The sequence below is a fragment of the Protomyctophum parallelum genome (genome assembly GCF_964188405.1).
Source record: "Protomyctophum parallelum genome assembly, chromosome: 4".
Taxonomy (NCBI): Eukaryota; Metazoa; Chordata; class Actinopteri; order Myctophiformes; family Myctophidae; genus Protomyctophum; species Protomyctophum parallelum.
Window position 1 is genome coordinate 5442180 of NC_139700.1, and position 19675 is coordinate 5461854.

General features: G+C 42.5%; 2 protein-coding genes across 5 annotated transcripts in view; both read right to left on the reverse strand.

Annotated features, from left to right (window-relative positions):
• Positions 1–7938, reverse strand: part of alkbh3 (alkB homolog 3, alpha-ketoglutarate dependent dioxygenase) — a 32640-nt gene extending 24702 nt beyond the window's left edge. For 2 of the 3 annotated variants that reach the window (XR_014569146.1, XM_083763261.1), the window contains exons 1-6: positions 7844–7938; positions 6580–6741; positions 6141–6223; positions 5168–5202; positions 4794–4841; positions 2262–2365 (exon numbers count right to left, since the gene is read on the reverse strand). Coding sequence is in view for 2 of the 3 variants with exons in the window: in XM_083763261.1 (XP_083619387.1) it covers positions 2262–2365; positions 4794–4841; positions 5168–5202; positions 6141–6223; positions 6580–6664 (355 nt within the window). In the remaining variant the exon portion in view is untranslated. Of the gene's footprint in view, positions 1–2261; positions 2366–4793; positions 4842–5167; positions 5203–6140; positions 6224–6579; positions 6742–7827 lie in introns of all 3 variants that reach the window. The other variant, XM_083763262.1, reaches the window with a different exon arrangement.
• hsd17b12a (hydroxysteroid (17-beta) dehydrogenase 12a) overlaps positions 1–19675 on the reverse strand; it is a 344773-nt gene that overhangs the window by 303913 nt on the left and 21185 nt on the right. Inside the window, exons 4-11 of one of the 2 annotated variants that reach the window (XR_014569174.1) lie at positions 17827–17934; positions 16704–16768; positions 15340–15384; positions 14304–14338; positions 13401–13482; positions 13235–13300; positions 11978–12127; positions 9248–10237 (exon numbers count right to left, since the gene is read on the reverse strand). Coding sequence is in view for 1 of the 2 variants with exons in the window: in XM_083763629.1 (XP_083619755.1) it covers positions 10088–10237; positions 11978–12127; positions 13235–13300; positions 13401–13482; positions 14304–14338; positions 15340–15384; positions 16704–16768; positions 17827–17934 (701 nt within the window). In the remaining variant the exon portion in view is untranslated. Of the gene's footprint in view, positions 1–9032; positions 10238–11977; positions 12128–13234; positions 13301–13400; positions 13483–14303; positions 14339–15339; positions 15385–16703; positions 16769–17826; positions 17935–19675 lie in introns of those variants that run through there. The other variant, XM_083763629.1, reaches the window with a different exon arrangement.

A 19675-nucleotide genomic window follows, 5' to 3' on the forward strand; every position in this document is an offset into this window, starting at 1 on the left:
CCCCTCTGGGCTCTCGCCCCTCTGAGGCTCTGAGTCTGAACCTGGCCGTCATCAGCACAATGAGCGCATTCAATCTTTCTTAATTGAGCACGTGACCGTGCAGGCGTGCACAGTGCGCACACACACATAATTATAGGATCTACAAGCTCACAATGCGTCGCCTGCTATTTTGGGTGTGCGGTACCGCCGCCGCGAGCTACACTGCTGCAGTGCGCGCACAACCCAAACGAGTGAAGTGAACCGTTCTGAGACAGATAGGCGGCGGCCTATGTCATGTCACGTATGTGTATAAGTGTTGGGCTTAAGTTGTACATGTTCATTCGAGGGACCGTCACGGCGTCACCTCTCTCTCTCTCTCTCTGTCACTTCTAGGCAATCAAGCAAATGCGATTATGCATCCGAAGCAAATGTGATTATGCATGCGATGCAAATGACGCGATAGCCTACTTAATATTAACAGCGGCGAAGGCAAGCAACTGCTCATTTTACTTTGATAACCAGTACTTTGGGCTGCAGGGCAGACTGTTTGGGTCATCTCCTATAGTGTTTAAAATGAGATATTCCTCTAAATCCTCTAAATGTGTAAAAGAAAAATAAAGGTGCCTCCTCCCCTCTCCTCTCTCTCTCTCGAAAGCAACTGAACTTGCTGATGAAAAGCCGGTAATTTTTATTTATTTTTACAGGCCGTAAGATATTGTTTTGTGGGGCAGGTTGGTGCGCAATGGTGCTCCCATGGTGGGACGGGACGGGCAGGTTATGCAAAAAAGCCGGCCCGCGCAACACTAACGTACAGGTCTAGTAAAAATAGACCTGTACGTAAAAATTATAATAATAATCGGGAGGCCCCTGGAGTCTCGAGGCCCGTTTCAATTGAAACATAAGGCCGCCACTGAGACTATCTACAGTGAAATACATCATTGTGGGGTCGCTGCAAGTAACACTACTGTAATATCTTACAGGGTAAAGTTTGGCGCCTAACTACTCCTACACACTTTTACTTAGAAAATATAAACTCAATTCAAACTTTGACATGTTCAGCTTATACTGTGGAATCGTGTGGGTGTACATGAATATTTTAAATGTTCTGTTGTTTTTTTTAGATAAGGGTAGCAACAGCAAGAAGAAGTCTATATCTTTTTTAAATATGCTCTTGTAAACCAGATGGGGGAGGCCAGGTCAGTCAGATTATGCCAGGATTCGATCCCATGACATTGTGGTTCAGAGACATTTGCATTTCCTATTGAGCTACCCAGACACAAGAAACACGGTAGATTAACATTCCATGAAGGTGCAATTTTTACACTACAGATATATTTCTTTACATCACCAAGTTCACACGGGTATGCTCTCCGATTTAATCCAAAGATCTAAGCTGTGTGACGTATACATTTTGAGTTAAGACCATTAAAATGTCCCTACACTGTAGCAATTAGTACAGCTGGTGATGTCATTGCAAAGTAACTGAGTACATTTACTCTAGTACTATACAAGTGCTTACAATGCAGAGTACCATTTTGAGGTGCTTTTACTTTACTTTCCATTTTTACTACTTCTACTCGGGGGCGGAAGTGGCTCAGGGCCCGGAGAGCAGCCAGAACCATGAGGTTCCCAGTTCAATCCCAGGCTCGACCAAAGATAGTGTCGAAGTGTCCTTGAGTGAGACACTGAGCTCCTAATTGCTCCCAATGTGTACAACTACATGTTGTCTCAGTAAGACAGCCCTCCCCCTATCCACAAGGAGGGGCAGTGCACCAAAGCATTATGGGAATTGTAGTCCAGGAAGTAAGTGAGCCCAGTGTCCATGACACAGGGCTCAGAGCTAAAATCTAAAATATCTAAAACCACATTTACACACATAAAGACCCCAGGGAAGTGTTCTAAATCTTCTAAACATCATTAACATATTTTTTTTTGCAAAAAGGTTGAAGTGTCCCTTTAAGCATTTTGGACATTAAATCAAAAGCTCTTGAACCAGCAAGTGACAGTGTGCGGGTCTCCCTCCCTCTCCTACATGTCTGCAATCTGCTGCTTTGTTGCCGACGCACCTGTTGTCATTATAGTAAGTCGAGTGTGCGGAGGTCTTCCCTTCAAAAAGTTTTACAGTTTAAGAAAACAATCAGAGCGATAGTAATTTCCTCTACATAGCAGAATGCTCTGATGTTTCTGACCGACAATATGTTGGGAGAACATTGCCAAGTCACAGCACAAAGCAGATTTGTAATGAATTTTTTCATTTGCATAATTACAATTATTTCCCCCACCTTGCCGTTGGTTGCTTTTCTGGGACCAGGGCAGCTCCGCTAACAGTTTGCTGAACATCCAATCAGCTTCTTCTGGGGGCAAGAAACCAGGGAGCAGACGCAGTCTGGAAAACACACACACACACGCAAGCACAAGTTTCTCATTGGCCCATTACCAGAGTAGTTGGGTTACAGCAATATAATATTGACAAAACAGAAAACATGTGCATAAATACACAGTAACCAGAGTCCAAAGCATGTACGACAAATGGTTATGTTTGTGTAATATTAAACTACATATAGAACTAGAAAAAGTGCCCTTCTGGGCCCAGGTCTCCACCAGGAGGATAGGAGTGTGTGTGGTGTTTAGGTGTTTAGGAGTAATATAAACATGTTTTTGTGTTTTGCGTTTCGTTGAATGGCTCTAGAGAGACTGTGTACCAATTTGCAAATGTTTGGACAAAATCTGTAGGTGTACTGTCCAAATTTGTTTTTGCACAAAGCAGCCTCATGGTGGCGCTACAAGAGGCCAATGTGAAAACCTCAGGGCAGAAGTTCTGCTGTGGCATTCAGGGAGTGTGTGTGCAGAGTAGGGCTGCGATCAAGCCGACGGACGGACGGACGGACGCACACACACACACGCACACGCACGCACACACACACACACACACACAGTCACACACAGTCACACACACACACACACACACACACACACACACTCTCCCCCCATGCCTTGGAGACAATGACAAGTGAGGTCTCAACAGTTACCAGGGGAGTGACTGCCATCTAGTGGATTAAACATGCCACTTGGAGAAAGAACTGCAAAACGACTTCAAAATCTGTATACCCCATATAGACCGATTCCGTACCGGTTTCATGGTCGCAGCCTACGTATTTCCTGTAGGCGGACTCGACGTAGCTGCGGGGGTAAAACCCTCCCCAGGCGCACATCTTCCACTACAGTGAACGGCAGAGTGACTGATGTTAGTTTGCCTCAAACTTTACTCCTTTACCTGCTTTTTTACTAACACTAACATTACAAAGATGCCCAGAACATCGAGATGAACCTGTGTAGTTTATGGCTGCTCCAACAGTAGTGGCAACATAACAAATAAAATAAAACGGAATGTCTAATATCCACCGCGATGGCTGAGACCAGAGCCATTGAGTAATGGTTGAGACAAAGCAGTGAAGAATCCTGCAAGATACATAATTTCAGTCTTACCCAATACCCAATCTTTCTGTTTTATGAACACAAGGCTGCTGTATTTTATACCTCATACTAAGCATTTAAAGTATGAGGTATAAAGTACAGCAGCCTTGTGTTAATAAAACAGAAATATTTGGTATTGGGTAAGACTGGCGTTATGTATCTTTCACTGCTTTGTCTCAACCATTGCTCAATGGCTCTGGTCTCAGCCATCGCGGTGGATATAGACATTCCGTTTTATTTTATTTGTTATGTTGCCACTACTGTTGGAGCAGCCATAAACTACACAGGTTCATCTCGATGTTCTGGGCATCTTTGTAATGTTAGTGTTAGTAAAAAAGCAGGTAAAGGAGTAAAGTTTGAGGCAAACTAACATCAGTCACTCTGCCGTTCACTGTAGTGGAAGATGTGCGCCTGGTGAGGGTTTTACCCCCGCAGCTACGTCGAGTCCGCCTACAGGAAATACGTAGGCTGCGACCATGAAACCGGTACGGAATCGGTCTATACTGAAGATATCTGTGCACGGCAGATTTGTGATCCATGTTCTAGATAAATATAACCATGTGTACCGTTCATGACAGAACATTATGGGGTGGCAGCTACACTGAAACAACAGGTCTGGGAATGCCCAGTGTTGCATGGCATTGTGCCAATAGTGAAATAGGCAGTACTTGGAGGAATCATCATCCTGGACGGGTGGGGATGGATCAACATATGGAATGTCAGAACAGATCAGGTCCATATATGAAGATCTAAGGGTTTGAGGACAGATGGCCGGCTCCATATATGCAGATCTAGGTGTCTTCTCTATGTATGGCTATCCAGGGTTTGATGAGGTCAGTGTTGTGATCTTCATATACGGAGACGGTCATATATGGAGCGTGTCAGGAGGGGTGATGTACTGACTGACAAGTCGTGACAACCATCTATGGAGTGTGTCACGAGGCGTGACGGACGGACTGACTGACTGACTTGCAGGATTTCATAGTAATCTGCGACCAATAACTGCAGTGGGACAATTACCATCAAATGGATAGACTACAGTAATAGCATGGATCATAATATATAAAACATCTGGAACAAGAAAATAAATGTCATGTGAGAAAGAGCAAAGGCCCGAATTAATGTGTTATGAGTGAATATGCTTGTATGGTCAATTCAGGCACACGTTTTTTTTTAAACCCAAAGCAGGGTGCTATCAAAGTGTATATGCTCAGTTTTCAAAATGTACAGAATATGGATTGTAAACCTGTGCACGGCTTATTTAACTTTAAGGTATGAATATTTCACATAACGATATGTTTCCCCACAGCTCTGTAATGTCCCGGGTAGACTGGACTCACCTGGACACTCCCGATGGGCCATGGCTGATCTCATGGTCCCCTGCCTGTCTGTGCAAAGCAAATACCATACATTCATTACACTACATTAACACAAGTAGAGTTGGTCATATTTTAAAAGCTGCTCATGGTCAATACAAAAAGTAGATTTAAATTTGTATATAGATTTACTGGTAGCACTTGCTATGCATCCCTGTTTATGAACACACGTATAAGACATTATAATCTTCTCATAACCATGTAGAATTATATTTATAAGCGCTCATAAATAATCATAATACAATACAACGGTAATCATCTATTTATGCTAAATATTATGGAGGTTATGGAGACATGAGAGCAATAAAAATAATAATAAACATAAAGAGGTTACTTACTCTATCAACGTCTCTGGTGGGATATTTCTAACTGGCTGTGGTGAAGGAAAAAAGACAAAGATCCGTTAGCAGTTGGTTAGCCTCGGTACCAGGCTTTCATTTTTGTTGGTGCAAAAATTGAAAGCCTGGAGGAACGCATTGGCCGCTCTGGTCTAAAAGTGGGAGTCAACCCTTCCGGGTGGGCGTCGCTCCAAATGATGTGACGTAGCGCTGCACTAGGGGGGAGAGGAGGGGCCGGGGGTGACGGACAGATCGATGAGATACAATCAGGGCGTGCGCAAATCTCAGCCGCGACCCGCACCTCTAGACCAGAAACCTAACACGTTAGCTCAGGCTAGCAGTTGGTTAGTATCTACTAAGTAAGACTATACCTTTATGCAAGGGATAAGTTATGAGAAAATAACCACCGTTTCTGCAGCTGAAGTGCAGACATTTTTAGATACTGCCACCCGGGTTGTTCATGTTGTATGTCTTTATATACTGAAAGCAGGCATCTAGTAAGTAGAGGTTGACACAGGAGTGGATTTTCACTCCCATCCCATCCCACTCCCATATCTCCCAATCTCGTGTGAAGTGACGGGGGCGCTAATATATAAGTCTAACTCATGTTGATTAGGTGATGCAATGGTGATGTAAAAGAAACGGTGCCAACACCACCATTAACAATAAAGAGACAACATGACGTACATTTTCCCTTCATTGTCAATGGCCTTTACAAAACAAACATTGAACTAAAGATAAACATTAAACCTGTGTATAGGAGTGGCTAGCGCCCCTCAAAAAAGAAAAAATAATCCCATCCAGTCCTACTCCTGCAGAATGACCACCAATCCCATTCCACTCCCACTCAAAATTACTCCCACTCCTATCCCGCTAATGCAAGTCAAAAGAGTATTGGCTCATTGAAAGATGACTACAAATTAAGGAATTTGGAAAGATTTCATTTTCCATGTTTATGTGCTGTTCTCTCTACCTTGGCAGGTTGATGAAACTCAACGGTCCTCTGTCCACCTCCCCAGGAGCCAGCAGCCGGGACGGAGTTCACAGGAGGAGCAGCTGTTTGAGGAAATGATAGGACTCAAGAATTTGTTGGGTCGGTCAACACCAACATAATATTATACAAAGGATAAGGGATTAGCCTGATGGGAAAGAAGTGGAAGTGGTATTCGTAATCGTATCATGTTCCTTCTACGCGCTATGTCCAACCGGGGAAACTCAAGAAGCAGCTTGGACTCCTCATGCATAGAAGGAAGCATGAGGTCAGTCCGTTGCCCCCCCCCCCCCCCCCCCAGGTTGGCAGAGGAAGTGTAGCGCCCAGGATTACATTAGATAATTGACACAGGGTGAAAAAATGGGTTGCAAAATCATGGGATGGAATTTAAAAAGAGAAACACTGGTCTAACCTACTGTACCTGTTGGTGTTGGATGTGGCCGTTGTTTTGGCGTCTGTTTAGCCCACGAGCCCTGGACCCTGGCACGCTGGCGTTTATCTGACATGACTCACTCACAAAGCTAGAGGGCGCAGTTTTCCCTTTGTTTCGCAGATGGGTTCCCAGATTGATCAGACATCAAATCTACAACACAGGTGAGAATGGATGACGAGGACACATCATTTCAACAACTGTGGTATTTTGGGGGATATACGGTAACGTGTTATACCAGTGGTTTTCAACCCTTTTCCATATCAAGGCCCATTATTTATTCGGCATTTGAGCCACGGACAACCATTGTCATGAGATTTAGCCTTTCCAGACCCAAGAATATTTCGTTCGTTGTTATCATTGGATAAGATTTTGTCCACAATTTCATGCTGTATCGACGTGGTGTTTAACAATAATTTAACTCTTGAGTGTATAACGTGAAACCAAATGGACCTATAAGGGTCCATTTGGTTTCATTTTACACTCTCAAGAGTTAAAGATCTAAGGGTCCATTTGGTTACCTGGTTACACTGGTTGAAAACGACTGGTAGGCCTATATACAACACAAATCTGAATATAATGTAAATTAAGATTTACACTTAACTGAGTTCAAAATCACACCCGTGTGAAGTGAGGGGCGCTAAGATATTAAAGTCTAACTGAGGGGCTAGTGCACCTCAAATTCAATAACCCTCCAGATTTTGCCGTGTTGTACTATGTGTTGTACATAATACTTTCACATACATGACGTGATATAGCCTACAGGTAATATATACTGTGTGAGTGTGTGTGTATATATTTATGACATAAGTGCTAGGTCATGTATAACCCAAACCTTGGGCTAATTAAATTCCCAATAAACCACATGAATTAACTATAAAGCTCAAAACGTTTCACATAATGGACAGTTGGTCTGCAGTCTGCACGTCTCCACGTTTGAGGGGATTCTAACCAATGTTGTTGTGAAATCACGATTCACAAGCACATATCTGAAAATGAATTAGCAGTTTTAAAAGGGGGAGATTACTCTTTATAAACCAAACCAACTACCACCTTCTGTGCTAACGCAGTAGCTCTGATCCATAGCTCCAATTGGTCTTAATGCAGTAAGGCTATGGACCAGAGCTATGCTAACAGCTACAGCTAGATGGCTAGAAATGAACAAATAAGCTAAAATTCCAGATTGTCGGCGTCAACGTTTTATTATGTAGCTATAGTTTCACGACATTCATACATTACATTGCTTGGTGCTCACCCAGTAGCCGATTAAACAATCTAAAAGTAGTGTCTGATGACATGAGCTTTTGCTTTGACGCACGTCTGGTTTGAGCGCTACGCCAAAATAATTCCGACCATGCAGCACTGGCACTGCAGCAGCAGTCATGGGTTCCGGGCTGTGCGTGTGTGTGTGTGTGTGTGTGTGTGTGTGTGTGTGTGTGTGTGTGTGTGTGTGTGTGTGTGTGTGCGTGCGTGTACTACGCTGTAGTAGTGTACCTACATTTAAATCTGGTAAAGGTGCATTTAGTCACCACCTAAAGAAGATATTCAAATCACAGACTGTAGATTCAAATAAAATACAAAAGTAATAAATATAGCTATAGAGTACAGACTATAGAGTCAAGTTTCACTGGGATTTCTATGAAGTGTTATTTTTGTTGAATGAAAAAAAGCACTTTTATTGTATTACTTGAATTACATTGCTCAGTAGAAATAAGATGCATGAACTGTTGTTTGAAAACCTGAAAAGGGGGGATACAAACTATACATTTGTATATGTTTTTAGTGAAACAAAAGTGTAGACGTAATAAGCTTAGGCTTCAGTCTATAGGCCTACCTTTTTTCCCAGACGACGACATTTTTTGATGAATTAAGAATGTTTTTATATGGAAAAAAACAAGCAAAAAACGAATAAACTCAAATAAAGTGTTGGGAGTAGTTGCATGTTGCAAGGAGCTGCGAGTAGTTCATTGGTGTGGTTTGGGCTTTGCTGCTCTTGACTAGCCTGGCTCCAGCCCCTAAATCGCTAGCAGGCGATCCTGAGTGAAACTAAATGAAAATTCAGGCTGAGTGTCAGGCTAGCTCTTGACCTCATTTTCCCAACATTGGGTTGTATTAAATAGAAATTGAACAAAATAACTTTCGTTTATGAAACCTACCCTGGGTAGGTTTCATAAACGAAAGGTATTTTGTTCAATTTATTTATACAGCCGTGGTTACTAAAGTAACCTTTAACGTTTTTCAGAAAAGTGATTTAGAAGACATTTTTTAATCACCCGCAGGTCTAAATTTAAGTGTGTGAGGGCTAACTGTACAAGTGGATGGGTGAGGTTTATACAGCCCTTTGAGCGAGTGGGTGGCTATAGTAATTTGAATCTCAGGGCTAACAATAATCCACCTCAGTGTCCCTGGACATCCCATTATACAAAAGATCACAACATTTTTTGTAAAGCATTATTTATTAACAAATATATAAACAAGTTATTGGCACATTGCATTCCACATTCAAAATTCTTGATACTCCAATACAAAGGTAGAGTTGCACCTGAAACTTTCATAAGGCACCTTTAGCTGCCCAAATAAAAATTATTCCGTTGCACAGTCTGCACACTGGCCACACACAATTTATAGAAATCATTGGCACAAATTAATAACACCAAACTAGGCAGTTGTGTAACAGTTTCATAATAATTCATTTTATATCAGCCACACTTGCATCTTTGGGGCGGGAGAGGGTCAGTCAACTTAAGGCCATTGAAAGATAGTCAAATCATGTGTCCATTTTGTCAAGTTGTAATCTAATGTTGGGAGTGGAATATTACTAATTTACTACTAATCATTTTGTGACAATGGTGTCTTAATACTGTTCATACTGGTATTGATGTGTGATGAGAAGTTGACAGATTGATGAGTCTATATCCCTGGTTAAGGAATAGATTCATATAGGCATCATACTCTGCCAAAACGACAAACTTAAACCAAACAATAGACTTAACCCATAGAACGTTTAACCTATAGAGCTTTTATATGTAAATAGGCTTCAGTTGTTGGTCATGCCTCCCCCCACCTGCAAGATGTGTATGTGGCCGTCATAAAAAAATAATAAAAGTTATTGGCCCGCCACCACTTTACTACTGCTTACAACAGCAGAGCAAATAGAAATCACACAGGTATCCGCTTCATTAAGTCCTTCAGTTACATAGGAATGCCTGAATTCCATTTTGCTGAGGAGGATATCATGTCACCTTGCGCCTTCCTTTTAGCAGCCCTTTTGGCCATAGCAAATTGATGAAGCCCTACTGCACACCAGGCCAAATTACACCAGAATGGAGGTTGCAAATATAATGTGCAAACACGCAATCATATTTATAGGCACAGAGGTGAAATTCCCGGAGAAAAAATATCACACAGGCTCACACACAAAATACACGCACATTTTCCTTTCTAGCCAGAAACTCCTGATTTTCCAAGACAAAGATGTTGGAAGCCTTGTCGTCTTCTTTTATTCAGTCTTCTTCAACCCACTTGTTCCGTTCTTCTGCGCCGCTCTGAGTTTCCTCCTGTTGAGGTAGCCGGTTCGCTGGAGACGGTTCATCCTCGCACCGAAGAAGTTGACGAGGTAGCTCGGAACCAGCCTGGTAGTCAACCAACCCTGAGGAGAGCATGTATACAGTTAGAGGAAGCTTGGAACTTGGAATCTTTTTGCGATAGTCGAAAAGTGGGCGGAGGAACATCGCCTGAAAAGATAAATAATTCATCTTTTCGCCCGATGCGGGCGATTAGGCGATGTGTCGCCCGATGCTCGCCCGCTGTTAACTATAGCGCCATTGCCGAAGATCATTGTCAATTGAAGTCCCAGATGGCATTTTGGTCAAAACAGCGTTTCTTTGACGGCACAGAGCCGGCGATGTGGAGCTCTCCAATGCACCGGCATAGATCGAACATGTAAACGAAGCCCGTCTCGGCTCCGCCGAGCGCCCTAGGATAAGCTACTTCCGGTAGACTTGAACTGTGGCTTTTCAAAATAAGAGCTCAAGTTAAAAAAAATGCTGGCGTGAATTAGATCCTAATTTTTCAATAAATGCTAGCGGAGTAAGAGTTAAAAGGAGAGCATTTATACAGTTAGAGGAAGCTAGGAACCAGCCTGGTAGTAAGTCAACCAACCCTGAGGAGACATTTATACAGAGTTAGAGGAAGCTAGGAACCAGCCTTAGTAGTCAACCAACCACTGTGCTGTAAGAACAGCACAGTGGTTTTCAACCTTTTTCATATCAATTTGTTTCTGCATTTAATCCACAGAACACCATTTGAGATTTTGCCTCAGCACAGACCTAAAACTAATATTTTGTTGTAGTTTGATAAGATTTTCCATGCTGTATTGATGCGGTACCATAGGAGAGATAACAGGCAAACATTGATCAACATGCCCAGGCCGTAGCGTAACGGTCTGGGCACCGGACTGGTGATCCAGTCGCGGTGTGCCGCGGGTTCGACTCCCGGACCCGACACGGCCTTTACCGCATGTCATCCCCCCATCTCTCTCCCGTTTCCTGTCAGCCTACTTTCTATCCCTTAAAAAAATCAATAAAGGCGTACGCCGCAAAAAAATATCTTAAAAAAAAAAAAAAAAAACATTGATCAACATGACAATTATTGAACATGCTCTAATTGTGTAGACTTCTTGTAAATTAAGTAGCCTAATACAGGTATTTAACAATAATTCGTTTAGTCCATTTGGGGACCGTTTCATGTCCAACTAGGGAGTTTTCATGATTCTGAATCTATTCCAAGCATTAGTTTTGCACGAAAAACACTCCTTGGGCTAAAAACGGCCTTAGCCATCATCACAAATGTGATGAGATCAGCACAAATGTGATGAGGTCAGCACATTTGGGTGTTTCCGGCAGAGCAGGCCTCTCATTCTGTGGACCCTAATGAAAAAATAAAAATTGTGAGGGGCGCTAATATATTAAAGTCTAACTCAAGTTGATTAGGTGATGTAAAACAAACAGTGCCAACACAAACATTAAACGCCATTAACAATAAAGAGACAATATGACAACGTACATTTTCTCTTCATTGACAATGGCGTTTACAAATCAAACATTGAACTAAAGACAAACATTAAACATGTGTATAGGAGGGCTAAAAGTGCGGCATGACATCACAGGTTAAACTCTATTCCTTGAGTTTTTGGGCCTGTGGCCCCCCCGGCTATAAGCACCAAAAAGGTTGAAGATGTCTGAATACACAAATCCGATCCCAATTACATGCAAATAACAGCTTGGAAAGCCAGTGCCAAGATCAAGGGATTTGCCCGCAGTCTGAACGAAGCCATACATTATAGGCCTCAGTAACAGCAGTGGTGTAGCAATGATATCATTGAGCCTACCATGACAGCGTGAGGGAAATATCCGTTGGTCTGGCTCTGGAGGCCCACGGTGGCCAGCTCGGCAGCCACATAGCGCTCTGGGGTTGGCTTGTCCAGGGTGGGCCTCTTGATGCGGGTCATCTTAGTGACCACGAAGAAAGGCAGAACACTCTGCAGAAGAGGAGACAACAAACGGACGTAGTCAACAAGCTGAACTCAAGAGATTGACGTTTTAAATGAAGTCTTATGAGGCGGTAGAGAGGGGATATAACCAAGCCCCCAGAATTGCTCGCCAGCAATTGAAGCCGTCGAGCCTACTGGTCAAAGCTGGAACTGCAGCCTGGAACTGTGCATATAGCACAGCTGGGGTTTAACATTGAGCGCTCGTTTGCACTTCCACATTTGCCAACAAAACCCACTGAATGAATAGCAGGGAGGCAGGACATACCAGACATAATATACCGGTAGTAAAATGCTCAATTACAGTTTACCGTTATGTAAATGTTGTAGGCATCAATTACAATAGCTCACCCCAAGTCCAGATATTGAAACATTATTGGCATGCAACAGCTCGTGTGGATATACCCAGTCTAACCAGCAGATGGGAGTCTTTTCCCATGGTTGGTATCCAACTATCCATGTATGGTGCTGTATGCAAGTTCCAACTTGTTCCTCAAATCTATGCCGTGCAGTACACTATGGTGAAATTCATGGTTTAGTGTCCGCAAATACACAAATCAGCTTGTTTAAGATTTAGAAAAATTTTCCTTAATGACACAGTTTTAATAAATAATAATTTTGTTCTAGTTTTCTCAGCCTGTTCATCGTGTTTTGTCTTTCTTCCTTTAAATAGACGTTGTAATCTCTAGCCTGCGACAAAGACATATTTAGTTATTTACACAATATATCTTACTAAGTTGGAAACAATATATTTCACCAAGTTGATTTGTATTGTAGTGTATTCTGAAAGTAATGGGTCGCACTCACTCACACAAAAAGTTGATTTAATGTGTATCCTGAGACATTTATTAAACCCTCAATACTTCCCCCTACTGTACATCCCCCATATGGATAATGGATGTAGGGTAAGTGGAAAAGAAAACATGTCTATCACACAAAGATTTAGCAGACCCCATGTATGCGTCCGAGGATTCCCAGAGGGGTCCCTGGAGCCTGGACGCTGCTCCTTACACCCAACGTAACAAAGCTGAAAGCTTTGAACTGTTTGAAAGCCTGTGTCCTCACTAGCAGGGGCTAAAAAACAGTGTGCAGACTGACCTGGATAATGATGCCCCGACGTCTGTACTCCTCCTGCAGACCACGAGAGAAGAAATCCATAAAGGCCTGAAAACCGAGAGAAAAGACACATTTGAGTTAAATCACACCAATAAGAAGGCTTACTTGGGCCACACACACACACACACGCGCATACACGCACACCTACCTTTGTAGAAGAGTACAGTGTCAGCAGGGCGACAGGGTACATGCCGCTGGCAGAAGAGATGTTGAGAATCACTCCACTGGATCTATGCAAGAAAGTAAAGCCTACACATTTAGGAGCATATCTATGGAAGAAAGTAAACCCTACACATTTAAGAGCAGATCTAGAAATAATAATAATGTACTACACACAGTAGAGTAGAATATATAGTATGTGCATTACTGTGCAATGCTTGCATGTCTTCCTCAGCTCACACCAATGGACACATGTGTTGCACATGTGTCGTGTGTGCGCGCGCGTGTGTGTGTGTGTGTGTGTTGCCATGGCAGCCTGTTGCTGCAGTGATGTAGTGGAGTGACATGCCAGTCTCACACGGCACCAAATTTGCCCGCGCTCCCATTGGCCAGCGGGAAACACATGGGATCAATGCGGCCAATCGGGCAGGAGTGCACTTTGTGTGAATTGAAAAGGTTGTCAGCATTGTGAACAAAGAAAGGACGGAGAGAGAGAATTCTTCTCCCTTTTCTTTTTGAAGAGAGACCAACCTTAACACATTCTGACCTGAGATCAGATTCTAAAAATGTCTATTACATCCTGACAGTTTCATTATTAACCCATTCTGACCTGAGATCAGATTCTAAAAGTGTCTTCGATTTTTCAAAAATAGCAGACCTACAAGCTCGTATCGCGCCACTCGGTGGCGCGATATGAGCTTGTAGATCTGCTATTTTTCAATAGCTAAAGCATAACATGATGCTGACACCAAAATGGGTGCCCGTTCAGAATGGGTTAACAGGTGTATGCTCACAGTTCATGTTCTTGGAAGAACAAGAGGCTTTTGGCATTCTCTGCTGCGTTCGATGGCAGTCGTGTTAAAACATCGGGAGGAATCCCATTCACACTCACCTCTCTGTCATTCTGGGAAGCACCAAGCGAGTCATCTACAGCGACAGAGAAATAAATAAATAATAAATATAGGGGGATTGAATAAAACAAGTTGGATTTTTACTGTCATGCAAAGCAGTACTATAATTCCACAAAAAGACTAAACATTATAAATGAAGGGTCTATTTTTACACACAGAATGAAAGACAAAAATAAAAATAAAGATGCGAGAACAAAAGACAGGATGGGGAGAAAGAAAAAGGATGAGATGGAAATAATTAACACATTTAAAGGTTCCTCAGTGTTAAACAAACACTGAGGATTTAAATGTGTAGAGAAAACAGAATGAAAGACAGAACCACAGAGAGAGAGAGAGTGACAGGAATGAGAGACAGAATGAGAGTGCGTGGGAGGTGGGTTCAGACAGCGTTGGTGTAGCTCACTGTTGCTCTGGGAACCACCGACTGACTGCAGAGAGAGAGAGAGACGCGCAGCAGTGGAGACAGCAGAAGGAGGAAGAGGAGAGGAACGGAGAGGCAAGAAAGTATGGAGAGGTTGAGAAACGGACGGCAGCAGGTAGCAGTTAAAATCGTTTGTGTTGAAAAGAAACAACAAAATCTGAGCTTTTGGCCCCGATCGTTCACACTGCATTTGCAACTGACCAGATGGGATCGGTCACAGATCTGTGTGTTCAGACTGGCAGCCAAATCCAGCCTGAATCAGATCTGTGCCACACACAGATTGGAATGAGATTTGTTTAAAGAAGTCTAAACACAAACAAGTCACATGGAATCCTATTTAGATCAGATGGCCACGTTCACACTGAGACGGATCTCTTGAAATGAATGTCAAAAAATCAGATTCCATGCGACTTGTCTGTAGACTTATTTAAACAAATCGGATTCCAATCTGGATGTGGCACAGACCTGATTCAGGCTGGATTTGGCTGCCAGTGTAAATGGGGCCCCAAGAGAAAGATACACTGACGGGCATCACTTCTTTGTACAAGATGGTCCTAAAGCAGGTGAGCAGTGTTGTAATGTAGAGCAAAACGCACCTGGCACACGGAGGTCATGTTGACGTTGATCATGTTTGTGATGAACTGAAAGGCAAAGAGAACGTGCAGATAGGTTGGTGTTAAACTGATCATGTTTGAGATGAATTGAAAGGCAAAGAGAACGCACAGATAGTTGTTGTCCATCATGGAGGTGATCAGCCTTTGTCACTGTTGAGATGTTATGAAGCCGTAAATGCATTTGTATTGTTTAGTCTCATGTCTCACACCTTCCTCTTGACAATACAACCTAGATTCTCTGTGGGGTTCAGGTCAGGCCAGTTAAGCATAGTAATACGATGTTCAGTGCACCAGTTACTAGTAGTTTATATACTTTTCAGATGGTCGACATGTCTCGATTAAAAATAAATAAAAGATAAACTTTTTTTTAGTGATCTCGTAAAATATTCTAATTTTTAGATTGTTATGAGCTGTAGGCTATGCCATAATCGTAAAGATTAAAACAAAAACAAAAAGGTTTTAAATACTTCACTTTATGTAAAATGAATTGAGAATTCATTGTTTCACTTTTTGAATTATATTACGGAAGAGATTTTACTTTTACACAATATTCTATTTTTCATTCATTGAAATGGACCTGTATAAGGTGGGGTCCTGAGAGGCTTCCCAGCCTGGAGAAAAGACTTTCAACACCACAAAACAGTCTTTGTTTCGGCGAGTAGCAAAGTAGTTTTTAAAGTCGGACCCCTCGGACGGCAGTGGAATTTCTTCTTTGTGTGAAGCAGAGGAGTTCCTGGAAGGGCGTTAGAGAGAACTGAACTGGCTAACACACTGGACCAGGGCCGGCTAGCAATGGCCCTGCCTGCCTCCTTGCATAAGATAAAGTTAAAAAGATTAAAAAATAATAATAATAATAATTTTATAGGTGAAAGGATTGGCCCCCAAAATATATGTAATTGGCCGCTGACCCCCCCCCCCCCCCCCCCCCATCTGAAAATATGTTGTTCCAGGAAGCAAAGATTTTAGTTAAAAACGTTTGCTCTGAAAGAATACAAGCTATGATGATGCTTGCTATGAGCTTGTAGATCTGCCATTTTTCAATACCTAAAGTATAACATAATGCTTTAAACACCAAAAGGGGTTCCCATACAGAATGGGTTAAATGTCACAAATTGGATTAACTTCAGTATGTGGAATGATGTTGGTCTATCGCTAATCCCACCCTCGGGTCAAAGCTCTATGACACATACGTAGATATTTGTACTAGGGGACTAGGTGTAATGCCCAATTTCAGAAATGGCCTATGAAATTGGGCATTAGACCTAGTCACTCTACGAACACATTACAAAAACAACAAATCTAGAGATCAAGTTAAGAGCTCATACATTAATTACGATAAAACTCACATTGTCCAAATCTGGGATGTGGAGATAGTATTCAGGATAGGGGTATGACACACCAACGTTGTTGACTGTTGAAAGACAAATGTGTTATTTATGATGAGATGCAATCGAGTAAAGTTTTTCTCTCCGATAGGTGGCAGCAAAAACCTACAAGGCACAACCACGCCTTACAACTGTTAGGAGAGAAAGCAAAGCACATCAGCCAAAGGACAAAGAGCACTCATAGCTCAAGACTTTAACTGAAACTCTAGCACAGTGAGTCTACCAATGTTGAATCCAGAATTTGCTGAACTCACTTACAATAACTTAAGTACTATTGGAAAGTTTGTACTTTGCTACCCTGTCCCACTGTGCCCGTCTGTGGGAGTACATTTCATAAACCTTTGTGGGTTACTTGAAACTCTGTCAATTGGTAAATTGAAGAGATCACGTTTTGGGTTGGGTCAGTCATTCACAATCTAGATCAAACTTACTGTAATCACTCTCATCTCAAGAGTAAGAAAAGAGACGAGGCATCCCCCAAATAACTGTAGTGGAATAAAAGTATAATATTTGGATCCGATATGTAGTGGAGTAAAAGTATTGTACTTCAAAATTGTACTTCAGTTCAGTGCTTAAGTAAATGTACTTCAGAAGCCGTTGAGGGCTGATTTCACCATTCTGCCCAGCAAATCAGCCACCAACTATATTACAACCACTGCTCTTTCCAAACATTCATCTTCAGAAAGACCTTCCTCATGGACAATACAACATACCAAAATGTACAGCAGCATCGAAAAAACCTTACAAATTCCAGTTCTGGCCTTTGTGTCAACACCATGTCAAAGCCCATGACAGCTCGGAAGAAAAGCCAAGGTTAATAAAACTGTTATTTACACTGGTATGCAGGGTGTGGGCCTTCATGTGACGGGTAGTTGGTACACTGTACATACCAGTCACACAAGAAATATCAGGCACCAAGAATCCATTGTTAAAGGTTCCCTCATATACACGTGGCAATTAAGGTATTAACTCAATAAACCCTGTGATTTCTCTCTCTCTCACACACACACACACACACACACACACACACACACACACACACACACACACACAATGTAAAAGGCAGGGCAAGAACACTTCTTACCTAAAATGCCAATCTCCAAGCCAGCCAGCCCATCTTCGATCTTTTGGTAGATGTCCGTCCTGCCAAAGTCTACAGCGATGGTCTTTGTCGCAACATTGTACTGTTCCTCTGTGGATGAAGGAGAATGGAGTAAACCATAAGATCAATCAAGAATACTTTCTCCAAATAGAGAAACCGATAAACATACGTTTTTGCATGGGCGGGGAAAGAAACAGAAGTGGGTATAATTTGCCATTAAATCATGTAAATTGAAAGAGACGACTAATGCCTCTTATGTGCAAATCTCTTCGTGACCACTCATACTATGCATCATGTTATTGGTCATCACCTATACAACATACAAACAAGCACATTGCACCTACATCCCAGAAGAAAGTTTCCATTTATAGCTCAAAAGACTACTACCGAATACTACCAGGAGGGGGCATTATGGACCAAACAAGACCCCCCTGCTCAGTCCCCCTCTCCTTCCCTATGACTGCATGCTGCAATTAGAATTTATTGTCCAAAGACTGATTTGTGTAATGGGCAGTGGAGAGGAGTTATGAGAGTAAAATTATTGGGATGTGCCTCGGCTAAAGAAATTGCAGTGCGTCAGTATTTACGCAGAACAGTACAGCAGATAAAGAGACATGAGTTTAAAAAATAAATAAAAGAGCACCCGAGTGGGAGGAAGAAAGAACGAAAGAGGGGAGGGGTATATTAGGACTATAAGTGAACATCCAATTCATGAGTCTATATTTAGACATCAGTACCACAAGAAAAGAAAAAAGGAGGCAAAATGAGATTAAATTGCACACAAGACTTTGTTGGCCGGTTGGTGATCAACTAATAAGGTTGTTGCCAAGTCCATGTGGTCACGAACCAGCTAATCGTGACAAGACATCTCCACAAGTTCATAAGGAAATCCAAGGTTGAAAACTGAAATGTTTAACGTTTGGGTGGTTATAAGGTTGGGTACAACGACTAAAGGATTCAGATAAATTCCGGCAAAAGCTTTGACAAAATGCAAAACAATGAAAGACTAATGTTCTTGCCATTTGGTGAGACAATCGTAGCGACTTAGAACGACTGTTCTAATGACAGTTAACGATACAAGTGATCATAAACGACAATGTAACTTTGTCAAATTGTCACCTCTGTATGGTGGATCGACCTGTAAGGGAGGGCTAGGGCAGTCAGTTTTGTCACGCTCACTGTGACTGTGAGGGAGGAGTGCCAGGATTTTGGCACACTGCGCCCATGCTCGTGACTACCCATCAGCCCCCCCTCCCCAGACCTGAGGCACGACAGGCAAAAATTGCACTGTGGGAGCTTGTTGCCAGAGAAAACAGAGGATGGACGGGGGGAGGGGGTTGCTTCGTTTCAGCTGAGAGCAATCCCAACGTGAATTTCTCCTGCTCAAACATTTTCATGTCATCATATGAATTTGGCCGCAGTGCCAGAAAAATGCGTGAAAAATCAAAGAAGAAGGGCTCTCTGACTAACCACCTGGTGTAGCCCCCATATTATTGTGATTGTTGTTGGTCATGGCTCCAAGGGTAGCATCAGCATAGCTCGTTTTCTTTTTCTTTTTTTTATATATATTTTTTATCCCACGATTTTGTAACACATTTTTCACCCCTGTGTCAATCATCTAATTTGATCCTGGGCTCTACACACCCTCCACCAACCTAGTCCCCATATATGGGGGACAAGGGGAGAGCAACGGACTTGAACTCATGCTTCCTTCATGCCTGAGTGTCCAAGTTGCTCCTTTACACCTGACAGGGGGGAGTTTCCCTGGTTGGACGTAGCGCGTGGAAGTTCCTTTCCCTTCCATCAGGCGCACCGGCTGGCCAGGGGGAGG